Source organism: Schistocerca piceifrons, chromosome X, assembly GCF_021461385.2.
Source record: "Schistocerca piceifrons isolate TAMUIC-IGC-003096 chromosome X, iqSchPice1.1, whole genome shotgun sequence".
Classification (NCBI taxonomy): Eukaryota; Metazoa; Arthropoda; class Insecta; order Orthoptera; family Acrididae; genus Schistocerca; species Schistocerca piceifrons.
Window position 1 is genome coordinate 452,212,286 of NC_060149.1, and position 23,982 is coordinate 452,236,267.

The 23,982-nt window shown below is 42.6% G+C and overlaps 1 protein-coding gene across 1 annotated transcript in view; it reads left to right on the forward strand.

Annotated features, from left to right (window-relative positions):
- Window positions 1–23,982, forward strand: part of LOC124722416 (serine proteinase stubble) — a gene marked incomplete at its 5' end in the record, with an annotated part of 281,318 nt that overhangs the window by 71,534 nt on the left and 185,802 nt on the right. The window contains one exon of the mRNA XM_047247582.1: window positions 17,558–17,655. Coding sequence (XP_047103538.1) covers window positions 17,558–17,655 — 98 coding nt within the window. The remainder of the gene's footprint in view (window positions 1–17,557; window positions 17,656–23,982) is intronic.

The following is a 23,982-nucleotide window of genomic DNA, read 5'->3' on the forward strand; positions in this document are numbered from 1 at the left end:
GGACTGCTGTGGTGTCTTCAATACGTGGCGAAACCAGACGTCGTGGGGTTGGGCGGCCTCACCTCATCACAGATATCGGACGTTGGCTGGGTAGACTGGTAAAACAAGACAGGCGGCGAACTGTAGCGGAGCTAACATCAGACATTAATGCTGGGTAGAGTACAAGTGTGTCTGAACACACAGTGCACTTAACACTCCTAACGATGGGCCTCCGTAGTCGACGACCCATGCACGTGCCAATGTTAACACCACAACATCGGCAACTACGACTGAAATGTGCACCTGACCATCGACACTGGACACTACCGCAGTGGCAGAGCATTGTATGTCCTGATGAATCCCGTTACCTCCCTCATCATGCGGATGGGAGGGCGCGAATCCGTCATCTTCCAGGGGAACAGCTCTTTGACACCTGTGCAGCGTGACGGAGACAAGCTGGCGGCAGCTCCATTATGCTACTGGCATTTTTGAGCAAGACAATGCTCCATGTCACAGGGCCAGGAGTGTGATGGAATGGTTCGAGGAACACAGTGGCGAGTTCCAATTGATGTGCTGCCCCCCCCCCTGCCTCCCCTCCCTCCCCCGCCCCCCCAACTCGTCAGATCTGATCCCGATCGAACACAATTGGGAAGTGATTGAACGTGGCGTCGGTGTTCATCGCCTCTCCAGGGAATTTACGGAGAATAGGTAACTTGTGTGTGCATATGTGGTGCCAACTCCCTCCAGTGACCTACCAAGGCCCTATTATTTCCATGCCACGACGCGTCGCCGCTCTTATCAGAGCCAAAGGTGGACATACCGGCTATTAGACAGGTGGTCATAATGTTCTTGCTGATCAGTCAGTATATAATCATTTTCAAGAAGGCGACTATTTAATGGATCGTCGACAAGTTCATGAAGGACGGATGGCCGTTTTTCATTGTACACAAGTGTATTTGAATGCATTAATTACTATAAAAATTGCAAAATTAACATAAATACTAAAATTAAATCGTCATTTTAGTATTGAGATTGTCCAGAAAAGATATACGAGGTATGTTCAAAAAGTACCGGGAAATTTGTAATTCCGCGGATTCTTCAGTCTGATTCGTGAGATTTTTCGTTATTGTGTTGATGAACATGACTGAAACATACCTGTACACAGGCAGCCATATTTGATCGTCAGTTGTCAGAAAAACTGTTGGCATTGAATCTTACTATAAAAGTGGAATTAAATATAACAAAGTTTTATAAATGTTGTATACTGCCTTTGGTGAGTCAGCTATGAGAAAAAAAAAAGAGTTTACGTGTGATATAAGCGTTACTAGGTGTGCCGTGAAGAAGTTAAAGGTGACGAACGTTCTCAACGCCCAAGCTCACCAACAACCAATTAAACCGTGGAAAAAGTGAAAGAAATTATTGGGAACGATCGCCGAATCACAGTCAGAGAAGTTTCTGATGATGCTGGCATATCAACTGGCTCATTCCATGAAATCTTTTCGGATGTATTGACTATGAAACGTGTGACAGCAAAATCAGTGCCAAAGGTGTTGAATTTCGAAAAAAAAACAGCGCCGAATGGAAGTTCCCCATGAGTCGCTAAATGAAAGCAGCAGCGATGCAGGACTACCGAAACGTTTCACACAGATGACGAAACGTGGCTGTGCAGGTATAACGTCGAAAATAAGATTCAGTCGTCCCAATGAAGGTATTTTGGATCGCCAAGATCGAAAAAAGCTTGGCAAGTACGGTCAAATGTGAAAGTTCAAAATCATTGTTTTTTTTTCGATTTTAACGACATAGTGCATCACGTCTTCTTGCCAAAATGTCAAACGATTAATAAGGAGTACTATCTATACGTTCAACGCCGTTTGCGGGAAGCAGTCCGACAAAAACGCCCGGATTTGTGGCGAAACAATTCATGGCTTTTGCACCAAGATAATTCACCAGCTCACACTTCAATGCTTGTTCGTGAATTTTTGGCGAAATACAGGAATGTAATGATTCCCTAGCCTCCATATTCGCCAGATATAGCCCCGTGTGACTTTCTTCTGTTTCCAAAAATGAGCTTAGATGAGATTAAAAGTGCATCTCTGAAAGAGCTAAGTGCTATCCCGAAGATAGTATTCCGGAAGTGCTTCGGGGATTGGAAGAAGCGCTGAAACAAGTGCATAATGCCTAAAGTCGACTGCTTTGAAAGAGATAACATTACTGTGGAAGAATAAATAAATTATTTCCAAAAAATTAAAATTGCTGATGTTTTTTGAACACACCTCCTTTATTTGACCACGATGATTTCAGTAAGTCAGTGTTGTATCGCATATGGTGCAGAAACTGACACTTATGGTAAATAAGGCCCACATTTAATCTTATTTACACTTAAATTCACGAGTAGTCTTAAGGTGAAACCTTACGAGCTATTCGTGTCCATACCGACGAAGCGAGGTGGCGCAGTGGTTAAGATACTGGGCTCGCATTCGATTGGATCGGTGCTGTGTTTCACGTCTGCCATTGAGATTTAGGTTTCCCGTGGTTTTCATCAATAAAAATGTGATATCTTGGGAATATTCATTTGCATACGATAAGGCCGAAGGCCCCATTCTTCTTCAAACCAAACTTGAGTTCCAGCTCTAACGACGTCCGTTGACGATGGAACACTAAATGATAGCCTTCATTCTTTCTTCATTGAGTCCATCTTTATGGCTGTTATTCAGTATTTTATATTAACGAATCAATTTTAAAAAATCAGCGCAAAAAATTGTAAAAACAGAATCGACACATCTGTAGCACTATTGCATTACCGCCATACTCTCAGTCTCTCCTGGCTGAGTGCTCTGGCTTGCATAGTTGGCATACAAAAGATTACATCTCTATACCAGCTCTCGTTTTATGTAGGATCGGCATGGCAGCTATTAGTACATTTTAATGCAAATTTATTCTTTGTTGTAATGTTCAGCAGTGGAAGTAGTAACCTAGTTCGTTATCTACTGTAATTCTACCTTGATACTCTTTCACACTGCCATACGTAATGTTCAGCAGTGGAAGTAGTAACCTAGTTCGTTATCCACTGTAATTCTACCTTGATACTCTTTCACACTGCCATACAAGTTCACCACAATAACAACTCATACAATGAGCTAATGAGTACTAGAGTCCGTGCAATCGCCTTTTACCATCTTCATTATTTTCTCGGAAATGAGAATGTAGCGTGACACAGGCATTTCGCCGTCAGCCACATTTAAACACGCAGTACGAAATTTTGCTCACTGGGTACTACTGAGTAACAGTGGTAAAACTACAAAGCTCCTCGTACTTTTTCTGAATTTCCGGTAAGTCTTCCTAGTTCTAGTATACGTTTAAAAAAAGTTTTACTTCATACGCACCTAGTGAAAGAGAACTTTGAGTGTAGTTTGCTGCACTACCCACTCTCTGATTATCTATGTTGCCGTATAAGGCCTGCCACACGAGACACAGAAAAAACACCGAAAAATAAATCACATATGACTCTACTGTGAGCCCGTACCTGACAAAGGTACACATACAGGCTAGATCTTCATATTTCTGCTAGAAGCACAACAGAAAGTGAACAATATACATGAATACTTGTCGACTTATATGTGTTTCGTTTCTATGAATAAACTAGCTTACCGTATCATACTAAAATCATAATTTATTCTGGCGCGCGGTGCAGCCACGCGGTCTCGGGGGCCTTACCACGTTTCACGCGGCTCACCCCGTCGGAGGTTCGAGTCCTCCCTCGGGCATGGGTGTGTGTGTTCCCCTTAGCGTAAGTTAGTTTTAGTTAGATTAAGTAGTGTGTAAGCCGGGGAACCCATGACCACAGCAGTTTGGTCCCATAGGAACTTACTTCAAATTTCGAATTTTATTCACTTTTTATGACTAACGAAATTACTTCCAAAATTAGTGAAAGTACGCAGCGAATCTGACGTCTCATTGTCAACAGTTGAGAAGTTGGCTACTGAATTCAAACGTAACAGAACCTCGGAGACCCTAATAATAAATTCCATGTACTGTATTTTAATTATCATCTTTACTATGGCAATGTACATTTCGCTGTCATAGAGTCATCATGATAATGACTGCGTAGGGAGTTAAAAGATTGGGGTACAATGGTCAAACAGCCAAAACTTTTTGTTGTCAATGCTAACCGAAGTTTGAGGTTTTGGAAACAGTGACGCCACTGGGTAGGAAAATAGTAATTTGGAGTGATGAATTACGCTATGCACTGTGGAAATCCGATGGAAGGGTTCGGGTTTGACGAAGGCACAAAGAACGTTACCTACCGTCACGTGTGCTGACAAAAGTGAAATACAGAGGAGTTGATGTTATGGTATGGGGATAGTTTTCCTGGTTAGGATGTCGTCTGCTTATTACGCTTAAGGAAACGCTAAATGCGGAAGGATACGAACCCATTTTACAGTACTGCGTACTACGTACACTAGAGAAACATTTCGAATACGATGACGGATTGTAGCAGCATCACAACGCACCCTGACATCGACCATCATCTATGAGGCAATGGATTTTGGGCAGTAACATTCCAGACATTGACTAGCATGCTGAGGGTCCAGACCTAAACCCAATTGAAAACGTTTGGCATGAGTTAGAACGTCGGCTTTGCTCCAGACCCTAGCATCCACCATCACTTCTTTCTGTGGTTTATGGCAATTGAGGAATAATGAGCTGCCGTTACTCCACAGACATTTAGATACCTCATTGAGCGCATCCCCAGCAGATTGGTTCAAATGGCTCTAAGCACTATGGGACTCAACTGCTGAGGTCATTAGTCCCCTAGAACTTAGAACTAGTTAAACCTAACTAACCTAAGGACATCACAAACATCCATGCCCAAGGCAGGATTCGAACCTGCGTCCGTAGCGGTCTTGCGGTTCCAAACTGCAGCGCCTTTAACCGCACGGCCACTTCGGCCGGCTTCCCCAGCAGAGTTCAAGCCGTCAAGAAGGCGAAGGGTGGACACACCCCACATTAGTGTCCGCAAATCTGTCCGGATATTTTTGATCAGTAGTGTGTATAGTAATTTCTTCTTTTCTGCCTCGAATGCAACAATGAATAATTTCACAATTTCATCATTTGTGAGCCTATTTCAAACTGACTAAGAAATGTACATTCTATCTTCGACTGGGCTACAACTGTTGTCGACTGATTTCAATTCGCAATGGTACGACAGGATGCTCAATTCTTAACTTCCTTCTTCCTTACCTGTAGACGTGACTACGACGATGACCCCCCGTTTCGTGGTGTTCCAACGTGTAATTCGGTACCTTCGTTAAGGGAATGCGTTATTGCTGATTTCCTTTCAATGAAACAATATTGAAAGGAAGAAATCGCTATTCACAAGACTGCTGTCTATAGATAATTAATTCTGCTCTAAACCACGAACAATCGTCAAACATGAATGGCGTAGGAAAAAGTATGATGCATTTCAGGAAAATTTACACTATACGTTGAAAATTCTGCGATATATGGAAACCTATAGTAGTACCATGTTGCCTTTGGTACACTAGGTAGGGTTTTCTTCTCGCAGAATGTGCCGAAGAAAAGTTTGCACCAAAATTCCATCAACTGTTAACGATATGAATAATAGCGGTCTTATAATCAAACGATTATGGATTCGGAAAGAAAACGTTGTCACAATCATACACAACTGGAAAAACATTATACATTCCATTACATAATGCCTACTGATACGTCGAAAATCTTCTAATTAGGCCCACCATAGCAATCATGATACTCCGTTGTTTTTTTGTTTTGGTTCAAATAGCTCTGAGCACTATGGGACTTAACATCTGTGGTCATCAGACCCCTAGAACTTGGAACTACTTAAACCTAACTAAATTAAGGACATCACACACATACATCCCCGAGGCAGGATTCGAACCTGCGACCGTAGCGGTCGCGCGGTTCCAGACTGAAGCTCCTAGAACCGCTCGGCCACGCCAGCCAGCTTTTTGTTTTGTATCAATCTTTCGAATGGGTTTTGGTTACTTTATTGTAATTTCTCAAGAAAATTACTGTCAGTGTTCATTGAGCAAGGTAACAATTTTATAGCGTATTCAGTTCATTAATCACACTTTAGTATGTGTGATATGATATTTTATTGGATAGTTAAAGATCAGAATCCCTAGTTCTTGGATATATTAGTCGAGTTTTGCATTGAAATGGTAAGTGGCTGGCTCTGAGCACTATGGGACTTAACTACTGAGGTCATCAGTCCCCTAGAACTTAGAACTACTTAAACCTAACTAACCTAAGGACATCACACACATCCATGCCCGGGGCAGGATTCGAACCTGCGACCGTAGCGGTCACGCGGTTCCAAACTGACGCGCTTAGAACCGCATGGCCACACCGGCCGGGAAATGGTAAGTCTCATAATTCAGAACAAAGTATGAGAAGTACGTGTCACTTACTCTTTTTTACATACATGGACGTCAGACAAATAATTCATTGAGAGTGTAGATCTTGATCTTCAAATGGTTCAAATGGCTCTGAGCACTATGGGACTTAACATCTATGGTCATCAGTCCCCTAGAACGTAGAACTACTTAAACCTAATTAACCTAAGGACAGCACACAACACCCAGTCATCACGAGGCAGAGAAAATCCCTGACCCCGCCGGGAATCGAACCCGGCAACCCGGGCGTGGGAAGCGAGAACGCTACCGCACGACCACGAGCTGCGGACGTCTTGATCTTCAATATGGGAATAAACATACACACTAACACAATGTTACTGGGAACTTTGTGAGTACATTAGTCGTCCTGATCGCAATTATACGCGACAACTAGTCATCAGACACTTATTCATGATACTAAATGAAACATGCGACGTATTGTTTTTACGGTTTCAATATATTACATGGAACAGTTCGTAATTCTATGAGTGCAAAATAGCATTATAGTAAGACTTCACATGGTAGTTTCAAAAAATGTTCAAATGTGTGTGAAATCCTATGGGACTTAACTGCTAAGGTCATCAGTCCCTAAGCTTACACACTACTTAACCTAAATTATCCTAAGGACAAACACACACATCCATGCCCGAGGGAGGACTCGAACCTCCGCTGGGACCGGCCGCACAGTCCATGACTGCAGCGCCTCAGACCGCTCAGCTAATCCCTCGCGGCCCACATGGTAGTTTCATCGTCTTATTACATAGTATTGGAATGTTGCTTTTTGATGACTGTTGTTTAATTGGTGACTGATCTGTACTTACCGATTTTTGTGGCGAGTTTGTTTGACGTCTTTATGATGTGCTTTTTTTTGTGGCAGCTGCATGTCTAAATGGCAAAATTTTCACTGCTACTGGCTGAAATCCGTCTAATCCTTGGACAATTTGCCACTCCGCTACCTCTTCGTCACAAAAGTTGTCAGGTTCGGTCTTTACTTCTTTTGGCTACTTTGATGTCCCACCTGCCAGCACGGCGCCAACACATTCGTCAACAAGAAAATATTTTCACACTCTGCTGTGGAAGAAAGAAAGAAATTCAACTTGGAACCAAGTAATCGGCAATTTCGAGATTATAAATAAGAGTTTGCTGCTCTTATGACTAGATCCTCAATGGTATTGCCCATGTAGAAAACGTCTGCGAATTTATTTTCTGGAAACAGAATTGTCTCAGTGTAGCGAACACGGTAAATGTTTTTCATTCCACGCTCTGTTTAGACACTACACCAGAACTTGAAATCTCACAAACGATGGAAGTTACGACAGAAAATTTCCGATATCCGCTAAATATATTTCTCATAGTATGTTGAAAACCGTAAAGTACCCCTTAGAATTTAGTGTCCGTATTATGCAGCCTTGTTTTCCAAATTTAATTGTTAAAAGTTAATATTTGTACCATTTCAGCGAAAGAACTTCTACGTCTTTAACAGGAAGTCCTACCTACGAAAGAAGTTTACTTATCTTCTCACGAAAATTTTTAAAAGTAGTTACCGTGTACTTAATTTTTGTACTAGAGGTGCTTACTAGTCACTTTCACCGTAATGAGCTGTAGTAGAATATTTAGCGCGAGTCAAATCGGTAGTATTTTGGTTCATGTCACTGAATACGACACATTAAGGGACTCACCACGTTTGTATAGCATTTCCGTAAAAAGGGTCTGTTCATTTCACAAGCTGTAAGCTTGTCAGTTCATAAACTAGTACTTTTTGGTATATGCACTATTTGCAAGAGGTATTAATAATAGCTCAACGAGACGAGCTGTTAAATCTGCAATTGAAAATACATAACTAATAGCAGTTTACATTTTACGTATATATTACACGTCTATGAACTAGCAGTTACACAAGTGACAGCCGGCCGCGGTGGTCTAGCGGTTCTAGGCGCTCAGTCCGGAACCGCGCGACTGCTACGGTCGCAGGTTCGAATCCTGCCTCGGGCATGGATGTGTGTGATGTCCTTAGGTTAGTTAGGTTTAAGTAGTTCTACGTTCTAGGGGACTGATGACCACAGATGTTAAGTCCCATAGTGCTCAGAGCCATTTGAACCATTTTGAACACAAGTGACATTACTTAGACGCAGAGAGTTCATTTCAGGGAACATTCGTGCCAATCGTATAATGGACACATTTTGAAGGTGTCCTTCTAACAGTACTCGATTTAAGCAGTCAGACTTCCTCGTTTAGACACTCATTGGCTTGCTCAGAGCTGAACCCAACGCTTGGCCAGGTAAGGCTTTGTGTGGCTATCACCGCTCGCTCGGTAGACTCCAAACAGACCTTTACCCTCCTAACCTTGAGGGATGCCACTGCCTCCCACTTCCTATTTCATGATTCTTTTTAACCTGTACTGTCACTTCTACTATCAGTTATTTTAAAAAATTTACAAAGTTTGTACCTACATTGCTTCACAATGTACGCGGTCCAGTCACATTAATGTGACCAGAATGTGCCTACCGCCTATGTTCGACATCTACGTCCAGTAACAACTCAAAGACGTGAGGTGGCAGCATTAGCTGTGGAGCGCATATAAAGCGTATTCGGGGGACGCGGTAAACAGTGCAGTCAAGCCATTTAACTGACGTCCAAAAGGGCATCATAAATCACTTTTGGCCCAAGGGTGGAATCATTTGCGGAATTGCTAAATTTGTGAACTGTTGGCGTGCGTGGCAAAACAGCGCTATCCAAAACCGGCACCGAGACAGTTGTGGTGCACCAAGGGACATAGATGCCAGAGGTGAAGGTCGGCTGCGCGGATGTATACGGGAGAATAGATGTGTAACTGTCCAACAAGTGACCGCCGAGATGAAACAAGCGGCTACCAACTGTGTTTTCTCAACGACCGTTCAGTGGAAGTTACTGCGTTTGTTCGTCCACAGCAAACGCCTGGTTCAGGCACCCATGCTGACTGCCGTTCATCGGCGACGAAGACTGGAATTTGCACGCCAGTAGCGCGACTGGAAGCCCACAGAGTGGCGCCCGGTGGCCTTTCAGATGAGTCACGTTTTATGCTTCATCGGACAAACGGCCGTTGGTGTGTACAGCGTGGAACGTCTGAAAGCAAATACCCTGCAACAATCGTCTGAAGGGTCCATGCCGTAGGAGGGAGCGTCTGGGGAATGTTTTCGTGGCATTACCTGGGTGATCTCGTCATTCTGGAAGACACTATGGATTGACACAAATATTAATCTATTCTTAGGGACCACGTCCACCGTTACATGCAGTTTCTTTTCCTCGGCACGATGGCATCTACAGCAGGACAATGCACTGTCACAGCTTTCAGTGTACGTGCGTGTTTCGAAGAGCACCAGGATGAGTTTACCGTACTCGCGTGACCAACAAACTCCCCTGCGTTAAACCCAGTCCAGAATCTGTGGGACCACCTCGACCGCGCTGTTTGCACCGTAGATCCTCAACCGAGAAACGTAGCGCGGCTGACCACGGCAGTGAAGTCGCCACAGCTCCACATCCCTGTCGATAACTTCCAGAACTTCACTGACCTCTTCCTGAACGTCTGGCAGCGGTCCGTGCTGCAGGAAGTGGCTATTCAGGCTTTTTACAGGTGGTCACGTTAATGCGACTAGACAGTGTAATATTCAATATGAAAACCATTCCACAACTCAAAACGATAACAAATTGTATATTATTACTTTTAGAATCACTGTAACTCGAACTCTTCTCTTGGTTCCTGTCTGCGTAAAACAGTATGGGATTGTGGGTCCGCCTTGTTGCGGACACTTTCGTCTATTTACTTCCCCAAAGTAGTGTGACTGAAATACCGCTCTATCATTAGTGGACTTCTTTATTCTAAACCATCAAAAAGTTTAGCATAGTTACAATACATAACGGGAAAAACGTTGTTACGTGGTTATAGTTTGGCTCCAGATATGTGCAAATAATTTTATAGTTCACTTTTAATTTAAAGCCATTGCATAATTTCTGTGTTTGGTGCTGTTTCCTTGGCATACAGCATGTCATCTGCAAAAGTATGAGCGGCTGTTATTAGCAAATATGAAAACGGGAACTTAAAAAATACTGTTACTAGAAACGGAATTTTGCGGTTGTATTGTGATACGATTTTGGTAGACATTATGTTGCAACGTTTTATGTCGTGTGCTTACATTAGTCGGCCTGCTTCAGTTGCACAGAGAACACAGAAAAAGCATAATTCTTCACCTTGCTAGTAATACAAATATTATGCCGTCTTATACTTAACGTTTGTATCGAGATGTATCGCATATTGCGAGAAATTTTTAAAGCTGTAGCGGGAACTCTGGCGACTTCTACCCCCTACATAGGTTCTGCGTGGGTGGGGGCGAGGGGAGGGTGTGGGCAGTAGTCATGCGTTTATGTGTGACCAAACATAAAGGACTACAAACAGATTCAACAATGCACTAATATACAAACTCACATGCAACTCCTGTCAATCACGATACGTGGGACAAACATCCAGGAACTTCCAAACAAGGTACATAGAAGACATGAAAGTTCTGAACACTGACAGCATACATTCCACATTCGTAGAACACTTAATACAAGAAAACCACCACCCCATAAATATCGAAGCTGATCTACATATTCTGTAATACAGCAACAGCTTACACCGTAAATGAACGTTGGAAGCCGCCCTGGTGGCCGAGTGGTTCTAGACGCTACAGTCTGGAACCGCGCAACCGCTACGGTCGCAGGTTCGAATCCTGCCTCGGGCATGGATGTGTGATGTTCTTAAGTTAGTTAGGTTTAAGTAGTTCTAAGTTCTAGAGGACTGATGACCTCAGAAGTTAAGTCCCATAGTGCTCAGAGCCATTTTTTTGAACGTTGGAGGAAAACTATTTCGTACAGGAGGCTATAGCGCAAGACAAAAACGTAATAACTGAACTCACAACAATCTGTAACAAAGCAGCCATTAGTGCTTTAAGAGAACTGATACAGGACACAGAAAAGAAATCACACACACACAAATACACATAAACACACACAAACGCACGATTACCCCTCCTCGTCCTCCTCCTCCCCCCCCCCTCCCCCACCTTGACATATAGAGACTCGTGTAAGGAACAGAAGTCGTCATAATTCCAGCTATAGCTTTCAAAATTTCTAGTGATACATGAGGTGACGTAATATTTAAATTACTGCCAAGCTGAAAAGTTACGGTTTTTCAGTGTTTTCTCCGCAGTTAAAGGTGACCAACTAACGTGAGTACTGGGCAGAATACGTTACAACCTAGTGTCCACCAAAATCGTCTCACAATACAACTGCAAATTGCGTTTGTATAAACACGGATGTTTGTCTGTTCATATTTTCATATTTGTTAATGATAATCGCTTATAACTTCGCAGATGGCGTGCTGTACGCCACAACAACGGCAACAAGCACAGAATTTATGCAATCGTTTTAAATCAAAAATGCATTGAAAAGCTATTCACGTAAGTCTGGAACGAATCAGTACCCACGTAACAATGTTTTCTTTCGTACTGAATTGTTACAACGCTAAATTGTTTCGTGTTTTAGAATAAAGAAACAAACTGATGAAGGCGGCATTTCGCCCAAACTAACTGGAGAAGCAAATAAACAAAAGTGTTCGCCTCAACGAGGATCCACTAACCCATATTACGAGCGGCGTTCAATAAGTAATGCAACACCTTTTTTCTGAAAGTAGGTTGGTTTTATTCAGGATTCCAGTACACCATATTATTTCTCACCCTTTTGTCTACAAGACCCAATTTTTAAACATAATCTCCGTTCAATGCTACGGCCAGGTTCTAGGCGCTTCAGTCCGGAACCGCGCTGCTGCTACGGTCGCAGGTTCGAATCCTGCCTCGGGCATGGATGTGTGTGATGTCCTTAGATTAGTTGAATTTCAGTAGTTCTAAGTCTAGAGGACTGATGACCTCAGATTTTAAGTCCCATAGTGCTTGGAGCCATTTCTTGCTACGGCCTTACGTCACCTTACTGGGAGGTCTGTATGCCCGCATGGTACCATTCTACTTGTCGCCATTGGAGCCAACGTATTGCTGTATCGATAACCTCCCCATCATCGGCGTACTGCTTCTCGCGAAAGACATCCTTCATTGAGCCAAACAGGCCCAAAACTGTTAGGCGGCGACGAACCCAGCGAGCACACACCTTTGGGTAACCCAGCTGGAGGACGAACGTGTCAGCACTACCAACAGAGACGTCCAGTTGAGCAGCGAAGGTATTTTATTGTGATCAGTTGATCACCTCGAATGAAAGAGTCCGTACGTTCCAACACCGCAGAAGTCACAGCTTTGTGCGTCTGGCTGACATGCGGGAGACCGGAAAGGTTTGCGCCACCTTGTTGCGATGATGACAGGTGCCTCATACAACGACTCACCGTGCTTTTGTTCACTTCCAGGTCTCCGTAGACATTCTGCAGGTGCCAATGGATATTTGCGATGCTCTGGGTTTCCTCTAAAAGAAACTCAATGACAGCTCACTGCTTGGAATACACGTCCGTTACGAACGCCATTTTAAAGACTATGTATAGCGCCGGCACGAAAATTCCACATTTTTTCAACTAAACTTGACCCAGAAAAAACATGTGGAATTACTTATTGAACACCCCTCATATTGCTGCTGGAAATAATCATCATTGAATTTTAACTTTTTAATTACTGGGACTTGGAGAAGTTCCAAGTACTAAAGCACACGTTTTCTTCCAAAATATCGACGGTCAATGCCTCAATGTCATGCTAGAACAAGATTGTTCGGAAAAAAGTGCCCGAGTCCCCTTTTCTACGCATACAGTAGCATCACGTTATGAGATTGCGGGAAGCCCCTCGGTTACTCACGTTGGACCAACAGCTGATTTTATTGGCCAACGATAGTTTTAAAATAGTTTACTGGAACTTTTAACCTCGTGTAAGTAAGTATAAACCAGGAAATACCATTATCAAAGTTTTTGAACTACCGGAGGCTACCGTATACTACCATAAATAAGAGTCTACTGTGGTAGATTTCTCAGTAGCTTTGGTCTGTTAAGGTAGTGTCCATATTACATATACGTGGGGTATGTTGCACACGTATCGAGCGTTACCTCATAACGATCACTTTCTTTACGTATGTGATCACTGTCTTACTTGATTCCCCTAAAGACCGGACGCGTTGAACCGTCTAGAAACTGAGCGAGGCTATATAAAGGGCCAGGTAAACTACGGAACATTTTTGTTCTACTTAGCTTTCCTCCTGTCTGTTACTTAAGAATAAACGGTACTTGCAGTGAAACTGAAATTTTCAGTGTTTAATTCAGATTTTATTCGAAAATTGTTCATTTGTAACTTGAGACAGAGGATGTCGTAGTGAACGTAAAGAAAACACTAGAGATTCATCATCAGCGCTAGAATGCACAATTTCCTCAACAAAGAGGTAAAACAAAAAAAACTGCAAAACAAAAATTATCAAATATCGCTTCAATACTTCGTCGAAATACCAAAACTACTAGTGAATTGATTTGTGGAAAGCGAGAATTTCCAGAAAATTTGCATGTGTTTGTCAGTAAACTACGTGAAAGTACTGCGCTTTTCACTTTAACCTGAAATCGTGGTGTACCAGCATAGCACTAGTCTAGTCCAAACAGCCAGGCTTTGCTATTCAGCTGTTAGAGCGGCTTCTGCGATGCCCAATTTATGTCTGCCTAAGCCTCGATAATGCAGTTCGTGCCAGCTATGGCTGTCATTTTCGTGAGGCTCTTAATGCCAGCAAAGTGGCTATGTCGATATCCACGCCTCTCACTATCATCCTGAGGCCACTGCAGGGCTCAGGCTTCCTCATTTACGCTGTATTTTGATTTCTAACCTTCTATCCAGGTACACATTTCGTTTAAATTTCTTTCTGTTTCGATTGCTCTTTAAACGTGACACAGCTTTTATAACGATTAATAAGCGCCTTAAGCAAACGTCTATATCAAGACTACAGTTATACTCAACAGGATTTATCTCATCTTGCCGTTCACAACATTTGTGGACCTGACAGAAGTGTCTCACGCTACAGCTCTAAGGTCACTTTGAACTGTAGTGTCTCTCAGCAAGGCACTGCTCAGCTCTGCAGGAGGGTGGTATTTCAGCAATCCATATTATTTCATAAAATCTTCTGTAAATCGTGCGGCACAGCCCCTGTAAAATATATTTTCTTGTAAATAACCACCACAAGCTGCTAAAACATTTTATTTTTAATATTCTGCTACTAGTTTTTACCCTGAGGTCATTCCATTTTAAAATTATACACCGTCCGTCCAGAAAGTTCTGAGACTGATTTTATTCCTGGCGTATAAGCGCGTCAGCGCTGTAACTACGGTGGCAGCTTCAATTAACAACTGTAAACAACAGATGTGCATTCGATTAGCCAGTTGTGAGCAGGCAGTATTAAGTATGGGCGTGCGACTGTAATGTGTCAACGTGTTGTGTCACAATTCGAAATGGAGCAACATCTCTAAATCTGGTGTTTGAGACATTCTCTAGAATGTTTTACAGAACACAAAAGTGTGTGCAAAATTTTTTTCCGCGAACCTTGATCGCCGAACAAATACGACGACGCGTAGACGCATGTCGCGACTTGATTGAAATGAAAAAGGCGGACAATTCTTTTCTGAAAATAATCACTTGTGAAGAGGCTTGGTGGTATTAGTACGAACCTACCACGAAACTACACAGTGTAGAAATTAACATGAAAGTTCCACGCTTTGACGACATGACCGACATTCTAGACAGTGTGAAGAGGGAGTTGAGTAACATCCCAAAGAAGAACTTTTCTGACAGTGTCACTTGGCCGTGCGAACGTTCTGTGAGTTGTATTAAAATCTCAAATGGGGGGGGGGGGGTCTGTGAGAACACCTGAAGCATTTAAACTAGCATCTTAACGTTTCTGTATTTTCTATTAATCCTGTCTCAAAACTTTATGGACTAATGGCAAGCATGTGGTGTTCACCATGACAAATTTTTAATTTTCTGCCAGATTATGACTTAAGGATTATCCTTTCCATTCCAACGGCGAGTGGTGATCGACATTGCGAATTTTGTTTTCCACTCCAATGTCGAGCCTGATTCCACACGACATTTCGTAACCTCACATGATCCATTCTCGAATCTGACTGTACTGGGCATCAGTGCTGCTTGGTATTGCCATCTAGCAGTGCTGAGAGAAAGGTTATAATCATTATGTTCAAGTTCGTAGGCGTGAAATGGCTCGTTCTCCATGTACAGTCCTTTATGAGGAGGAGGTTGTCGATCTAGAGGAATATCTAAGTCACAACGAGAGTGAATATCATTTTGATGACAATGATTTTGATAATGACAGTGATTCATTTTTCAACAATTCGAGTGAATGACGACGGAAACAATCCACCCAAAAGAGTTTCAGAAGTATCGCACAGTTAAAAGTATTGTATTGTAATCGTTACTTAATTGTATTTGAATGAAAGCGCACTTTTTGCTTCAGTGTATTAGGTTGGTGCTTTAAGTTCGCAGCGTTTTTGTTTTGCATGTTGACATTCCGGTTCGTATGAGTTTATTTATTGATTGTAATTTTTTTTATTTGTAGTTCACTATTACCATTTGAGTTAATATATTGTCATTTTGTCATCTGGAGATATAAGTGGAGCTGTGGACGCTAGAAAATGAAGAGCCAAGTAGAGAAATCGGAGCGTTTCAAACATATTTTTCTGTTCAGTTCAATAGAGGAGTGACAGCAGAGGAGGCAGCGAGAAACATTTGCGCCATGTATGGTGATAATGCCGTTGGACAGAGCACGTTAAGAAATCGGTTTTCTCTTTAAGGAGTATGTTTTTGACATTAGTGACCTCCACGTTCAGGAAGACCTTCGAGGTTTGACAAAAATCGCTTAAAAACATTAATCCATATCATTGACTTCAGCGTACTCGATAATTGGTAAATGTGATGAACTGTGATTATTCCACCAGGGTGCAACATTTGCATGCAATGGGAAAGGTTCAAAAATCGGGTGTATGGGTACCACATGCTCCAAGCCAAAATCACAAAAATCAGTGGGTGGCCATATGTGCATCTCTGCTTGCTCCTCATCAGTTGGCTCGTGAACAACACCAACCATTCCTATCCTGCATTGTTACTAGTGACGGGAAATGGTGTCTTTATGCTAACATAAGAAAAAGACGGGAATGACTGAGCCCAAACAAAACAGCAACTCCCCATACAAAGACCTGCGCGCATCCACATAAGATAATGTTATGCATCTGGTGGAACAGCGAAGGTGTGGTGTACTGCGAATTGCTTCCCCGAGGTGTACCCATCACAGCTGACGTTTATTGTCAACAAAAGCAACGACCAGAGGACTGCGTGAAGCGATGCTATTCCACGGTAACACCCGCTCACATCCTGCTAGACTGACAAAAAACACTATCAGGAGGTGGATTGGGAAGTCGTTCCGCACATACCTTATTCACCTGACCTTGCTCCTTACGATTTTCGCCTTTTTCACTCTCTCTCTAAGAACCTACAAGGAACTTCCTTTCCGGATGAAAATGCGCTCCAAACATGCCTCGACGAATTCTTCGCCTCAGTACCTTGTGATTTCTACAGCTTCGGAATCAAACATTTACGCCAGCGTTGGCTGATTGTTATAAATAGTGAAGAAGTGTATATTATTGATGACTAAAGTATCTGTAATTTGTATCTCTTGTGTTTATTAAACTCAGGGAAAAGTGCTACGAACTTATGCATCAACCCAGTATACCCTAATTGCTGGTCAGTGGCCCCAATGTTTTCACTAAGAGCTATCATAATTTTTTGTGGCGCTCGCCGCAGCGATTTAAATAATAGCGCACGGAGACGCCCTGTGTCATCATTACGAACTGCAAAGTGTTAAAACTAGTTGCAGAAAATAAATATAAACTCTTAACAGCTTCTGGGGGATATTTACAACAAATAATCTATATTTCATTCTTCTAGCATTTTCCAAAGGAACGCGCGTTTCAGAAACAATAAATGATGCTACTACAGGGTCGTTGACGCTACTAACTATCGCAGCCACTGTACACCGTGGCCATACTGGCGAGACTGTATGCAGGCGAGTTTAGGTGAAGGGCGCGGCTTATGTTGCAGGGTGCGGGCTGTCCTCTGGCAAGCTGGGCCAACTGGTGGGCGCGCAGCGGAGGATCGTCGGCGGTGACGAAGCGGGCTTCGGCAGCTTCCCCTGGCAGGTGAGTGCCCCACAGCAGCCTCCCATAATAACAGTTATTTCTAAGATCGGCATCTGGTGCAGGCATAATTTCATCAGTGCTCTTCTAACTGCTTCACCTATTTTCCTGTCCAGTGACGCTAATCTCATATCATAAAACTGGGCATCTTTTTTACGGAGATATTAATATGTGACAACAGCGCGCTCTAGCTTTTTATTCTTAAATACTGTAACTCGGGACATCCTTCAACATATGCCGCGTGGTTATAATTAAATTGCAGCTACTCACAGAGATCCAGTGTGGGCTGTAGTTACTGTATGGCAGCGAAACTTGATAGATATGCTAATGCGTTAATGCGGAACCGATTTACGCTGAAACACACATAGTTCCAGTTTTGTCCACCAGGTGCAAATATGACGCTGACTGCAAAAAAGGCGTGTACAAATGCTCCCATATGTAATGGATTAGGCACAGGATGTGGGCAGCAAAGGTCGAACAAGTGAGAAAGGCATAATGTTGACTTTAATATTAACCGCTGCTTACAAAATTTGTTCAATGCAAGCACCCGAGATGTCGGCCAGATTCCATACAGCTTCAGATCTGCACGCGATGGCCAAAATTGGAACTAATTTTTTTTCCATCTTAAATAGGTTCCTCATCAACGCATTAGCATATCTGCAGAGTTTCGGTTCCATACGATAATTACAGCCCACACTGGACCTCCGTGGGTAATTGCTCTTTAATTGTAACCACCCGGCGCTGCAGTCATGGACTGTGCAGCTGGTCCCGGCCGCGGTTCGAATCCTCCCTCGCGCACGGGTGTGTGTGTTTGTCCTTAGGATAATTTAGGTTAAGTAGTGTGTAAGCTTAGGGACTGATGACCTTAGCAGTTAAGTCCCATAAGATTTCACACACATTTGAAAATTTTTGTAACCACCCGGTAGGTCCGTTGCAGTGTGATCGTGCACAGTGCTGTCGATGGTGATGGAAGCCACAGGTACCATCATCACACTTGAACTGGTCACAAAACCATTTTGTTTGCAGATGGAAAGGCGTGTTTGTAGATTTATTCGAAGCTTTCTGCAACTGTCAATAACTCTGAAGAGCTGACTGACTTAAGGCAAATCGATAAATGTAAGTTACACGAGCAGCCCATTCTGCATAACAGTTAAATTTTACAAAAAAAAATTCTCCAATTGGAGGCCGAAAAATGATGTTTCCGTAGATTATAGGGGAAACAGAAGGAAATATGACAATTGAAATAGTGGAAAACAAGTCCAATTAATAAAATTCGGAACTTTCGCGGGTGGTTTAGTAATAAAGATAGTTTTATTTCGCTTTGTAACTTCGTTTCTCAGAATATTGGATTAAATGTGTCATGACTTTTTTTTCTCATACCACTGAGCTTGTAAGCTAATATCTGAAAGTTTTAACTAATTAGCTTGCTTAGAGAATATTGTCTCAAACGCAAGTGTTGTGACTTGTTTTATTTCTGATGCGGTTGCACTGAACAGACGTTGAAATAAGTATGCAAGAGTTTGGTTTTATTCCCGTGCTTAATGGAGTTTAGTGTTGGTTTTTCATTCCTATTTTGTTTCAGTGAAGAAAGACCTCTGATTATTTAGATTTTAAGAAAATTTGAAAAATTAATCTTATCAAACAAAACTCATAAAACTGGGCAAGTTTATAACAAATTTATAACTGTGTATCATAAAGGAACACTAGGTCAGCCGGTCTTTTTGATATAAATTTATATGGGTCACTCACAGCCAGACTGGAAACCGCTACTGTTTTGTCGGGATGCAGACCGAGGACCTGTGTGGCGTCGTTAGATGTAATAAGACAGTATTCAAGATTATTCCATTTATTACTCAGAATGCTAGTCGTAGCCGTGCCTCATGCAACGGCTGGTGGCTACGTAATCCGGAGAGGAATCCAACAGTGGATCTGTGCTGCCGAGGACGCTGCATCAGCAGAGAGTTGAAGTCGATGACACCATGGTGCGGTGGTTTGCCGCCCAATGGCGAGGTAGGCACGCCACGTCGGTTGCCCTGCTTGGAGATGACGGTGACTGCGACGTGTCTATTTCATTCGCACAAAGTAGTCAATCCCTCCCATTGCCTGAGTTGTCCCATTAGGAGCACCGCAATGTCGGATGCCATGATGTCACGCTGAATGCTGAACCTGACCTGCCGCTGCGGTAGACTTTCTGGCTCGTGCAACGCTGGAGTTTCGGGGCAACTTCTGCCCTGGTTCGGAGCCATGTTGGTAGACCTCTGACTGCCCATTACTGCTGGTTGCTGGGCTGACTTCAGTATTGGATGATGGAGCTTATTATCCCCGGCTGTGGATCGCTGATCTTCTCGTAAGGCAGCAAGTGTAAAGCCAACACCAGAACAATCTCACACACAAGATGTTACTATACCATAAACAGAGAATCGAGTGCGAACGATATGAACGCCATCGATCCTACTGATTGAATGCTCTAGTCTAGTGGGGAGGAAGTATTTATGTTGTCGAGTAGGGGCTCAGCTCTATGACATCATTCGTAATGACCGAATCGATTCTGCTATTCTCTAGTCATCAGCAGTCTTCACTTCGGCTACATTTGCTTAACGTATTTGTTACAGTGTCCGTACCGCTTAGTCATACCCCTGCTAGGTGATGTTTCGTCTTACCTAGTGACTCTTACTTAACGTTGCGAAGGCAGTTCGGTCTGCATTCTTCTAAAGATTTTCTGTTGAGCTCGCTCGCAGTCTCGCTCAAGAATGTCTTAGGTTGCTGTCTTTCTGACAGAGAAACGGTGTTGAAATATTTACGCATCCCGGATGGCGGCTGTTATACTTGCGTTTGATTGACACCAGCTGTGAAAATTTTACTCTCCCGTTTCCTTACAAATTTGGCACGTAACAAGTTTAACTCAATTTTCCCTGTCGTAGAGTTCATGTCACAATGTTGTCTACAGCTAGAGGGTAGCTTCGTCACAATTACCACGCCATATTCCGAATAACACATTGCACATAAAAATTTTATTGTTACGAAAATTGATGGATAAAGGTTATAAAATTCCATAAATGTGGAAATCGAGTGTCTCAGTACGTATTTTATTAGACTCATAATGAAAACTGTTAAAAGTGTCACAAAATTGCCCCGTTATACCGTACACCTAGACAACACTCACCCTGACTCATTCAAAAAGGCTCCGAATTCGTGCTCTGGATTGGAAGCTTCTCACAACTACTATGGCACGGACACGCTCCGAAAAGTCTTTCAGAACCTTGCAAGCTACCTCCATAGTCGGTCATGTACCTGCCCTACGACCCTATTCGTTGATGGAGTGACGCCATCGTAGAGTTTCTCTGGTGTAAACATCGCACAAGGAGCTGCAGGTTGGATAAAGTACTTCCATGCGTTATACCTCGAGCTGGTGCCTTTCTGGTGTGGGCGACGTATGTATAACTCAGTTTGTTACTCTTTTACCCTTGCGTATATTGCGCTAATTGGCTAATAATAAGGTTCGTTTATATGTGATCGACTGTTTGATTGGTACTTACGATGCACTCGTCTTGAATAGTAAAAATCTATGCCATAAATTGCTATTTATTGGATGCAAAAAAATCTACTGTTGTCTTGAACTGTACAACTTTTACACTGCTCTCCTTCCTTTACCTGTGACTAACATCACACCAGTTACATACATACAGAAACCATCCATGAATGGCATAACTACAAAGTCCCTCTTCCAGCGGCACACAAAATCAAAGTTAAATGACAAGTTTATCGTAAGTGACTCACAATGCATCCCAGATAAATCCGAGTGCTGACTGACTTCTTAGTGCGCTACATTTTAGTATTAAAGTTTCGACAGCCAGCGTGCCATCTTCAGCTGTTTCCAGCTCGACAACACGCCACCACTTGTATAAAACTTCCACCTTTAAGGTAATTAAAAAGAGATCCCTTGATTGATATCTGTCGTCACTGACTATTTTGTTTTTATTTACTATTAAAGTATTCTATTCTAGTGTTCAGTTGCAAGCGGATTTCATGTCTCATCAGTAGGTGGTGGTGTAAGTTCCTATAGGACCAAACTGCTGATGTCATCGGTACCTAGGCTTACACACTACCTAATCTAACTTAAACTAACTTACGCTAAGGACAATATACACACTCATGCCCGAGGGAGGACTCGAACATCCGACGCAGGGAGCCGCGCGAGCCGTAGGAAGGCGCCCGAGACCACGGGCTACCCCGCGCGGCTCATCAGTAGGTCCAACAATTGTTCCCACGAAAACGACCGGTACTTAATGCCCTATTCTCCACTAAATGACCATCTGTTGTAACAGATAATTTCTATTTATGACTGCCTAAGTGACCTGCCCGTAAATGCAGCCTTGATTGCGATATGTACCACTCACATTTTATATCCTGCGTCCACACTTAACATTACTTGGAAAAAAGCTAAATTTCCGGTGCATTGAAAGCAATCTCGGAGAGCTTATCGCTTCAAACTGGTATACAGATCTAGTCACTCGAAAAAATCCTCCAACGTCTTCATGAAAAAAGTTGATGTGGGAAAGTGACAACGAGAATCCACAAATATAAGTGACCTACTGGCGACCAGTATGACCTAAGCTTAAACTAGTACGAAGATGGTATTTTGACATAAACGTCATTGCTCTTAAAACGGCGTAAAACGAAGTGCATACCCCTCTGTAGTCCCCCCTTTTCAACTACATGTTTTCGCGCATTGTTTAACGCATAGCCAGCATCTCAATCAAAACTGTTAACGAATGTTTTAATTTCCACGACCTCCCTCACGACAGAATCCCTGTAGTTTGAAGTGCGGGCTTGACTCCACGTCTGCTCAAACAAGACCTTCGTATGCATAGAAGTGTGTTCTTTGCCTACTGAGAAACAATTCTAGTCGATTATTCCACCTACTACTACAACATTCACATGGGATATTATAAATACCAGAGAAACTGAGGCCATGGTTGCCATTCAAAGGATTCAACAATACTTATTACTTTAAGTTGTCGAAAAACCGCTTTAGTCCTTTAAGATTCATCCTATTTCACTAGAAAGAATATTGTGTGTTAATCGTCTTCTGTTGATTATTTTTATTCATACAATACTGTTCTCAGGCACATGAGATCTTGTTAGGACTCACTCGAGGACGTAGACTCAATCGTATAAAAGAACACGAGATGACATGCACGCCATATTCCTTCCGTTCCATGTAGTAGCTTGAACCAGGGGTACTTATGCTGGAACTCATGACAAATTCTCACAGAAAAAAGACATTCCATCTTTCACTTTCATATATGTGCTTACATGCCATCCAAAAAGCGGCCCCAGCATCGTCAGCGCTCACTTGGTCATCCTGATGGAAAAACCCGTCGCTCCTGTAAGGGTGACCTGAAATTTATATTAGTATTACATTTACAGTCAATCTATAGAAAACGAAAATTATTACTACGATGGCGTGCTAAAAAAGTAATGCCTCCGAATTTTTAAGTGAAAACTCTTAAAGCTTTTGAAATAAAGCAAACGTTATTGACGTTCTACAGTCTTCAGGCCTAATTATTTATTTTCCGACATAGTCACCCTGACGACGAACACATCTCCCATCCAGAGAATGGTTTCTTGATATCGTCATTGTAGAACGTTTGACTTTGTTGTCGGAGCCACAACCCCACCTCTACTTGCACCGCTTCGTCACTATCAAAGTGAAGTTCTCAAAGAAGTGCCTTAAATTTTGGATCCAGATGAAAATCTGGTGGGGCCGAGTCTAGTCTGTATGGAGGATGATCCACGGCGTCGGATTGTTGCAGATGCTGCAGCGCTCGTGTCTGGTCTGGCATTGTCATGCTGAAGGAGAGGCTGCTCCATGTGTGGACGAACGTGTTACACGCTCCAATTCGCAGCCCTCTAGCGGCAGAGGGCTCAAATATGTAGGCATGAAGAATAAAGATGTGGAATATTAATAAAGTTTGTTTTATTTAACAAACTTAAGAGCTTTCACATAAAAAATTCGTAGGCTTTACTTTTCAGCATGCTCTCGTAAATGGTCAGTTTGCAATATGTACCGCGTTAATAGTATCCTATACGTGTATTCGAAGATTGTACTGCAGCGCTCTGTATCATGTCTTGCTTTTGGAACTGAAAAATCAAAAACAGAGAGAGAGAGAGAGAGAGAGAGAGAGAGGGACACACACACACACACACACACACACACACACACACACACACACACACACACACAAAAGGAGAGAGAGAGTTTGCTGAAATGAGGCATGCGATTTGGCATATTTAGCTAAAAACCCTACGTTTAAAGATAGAGACATA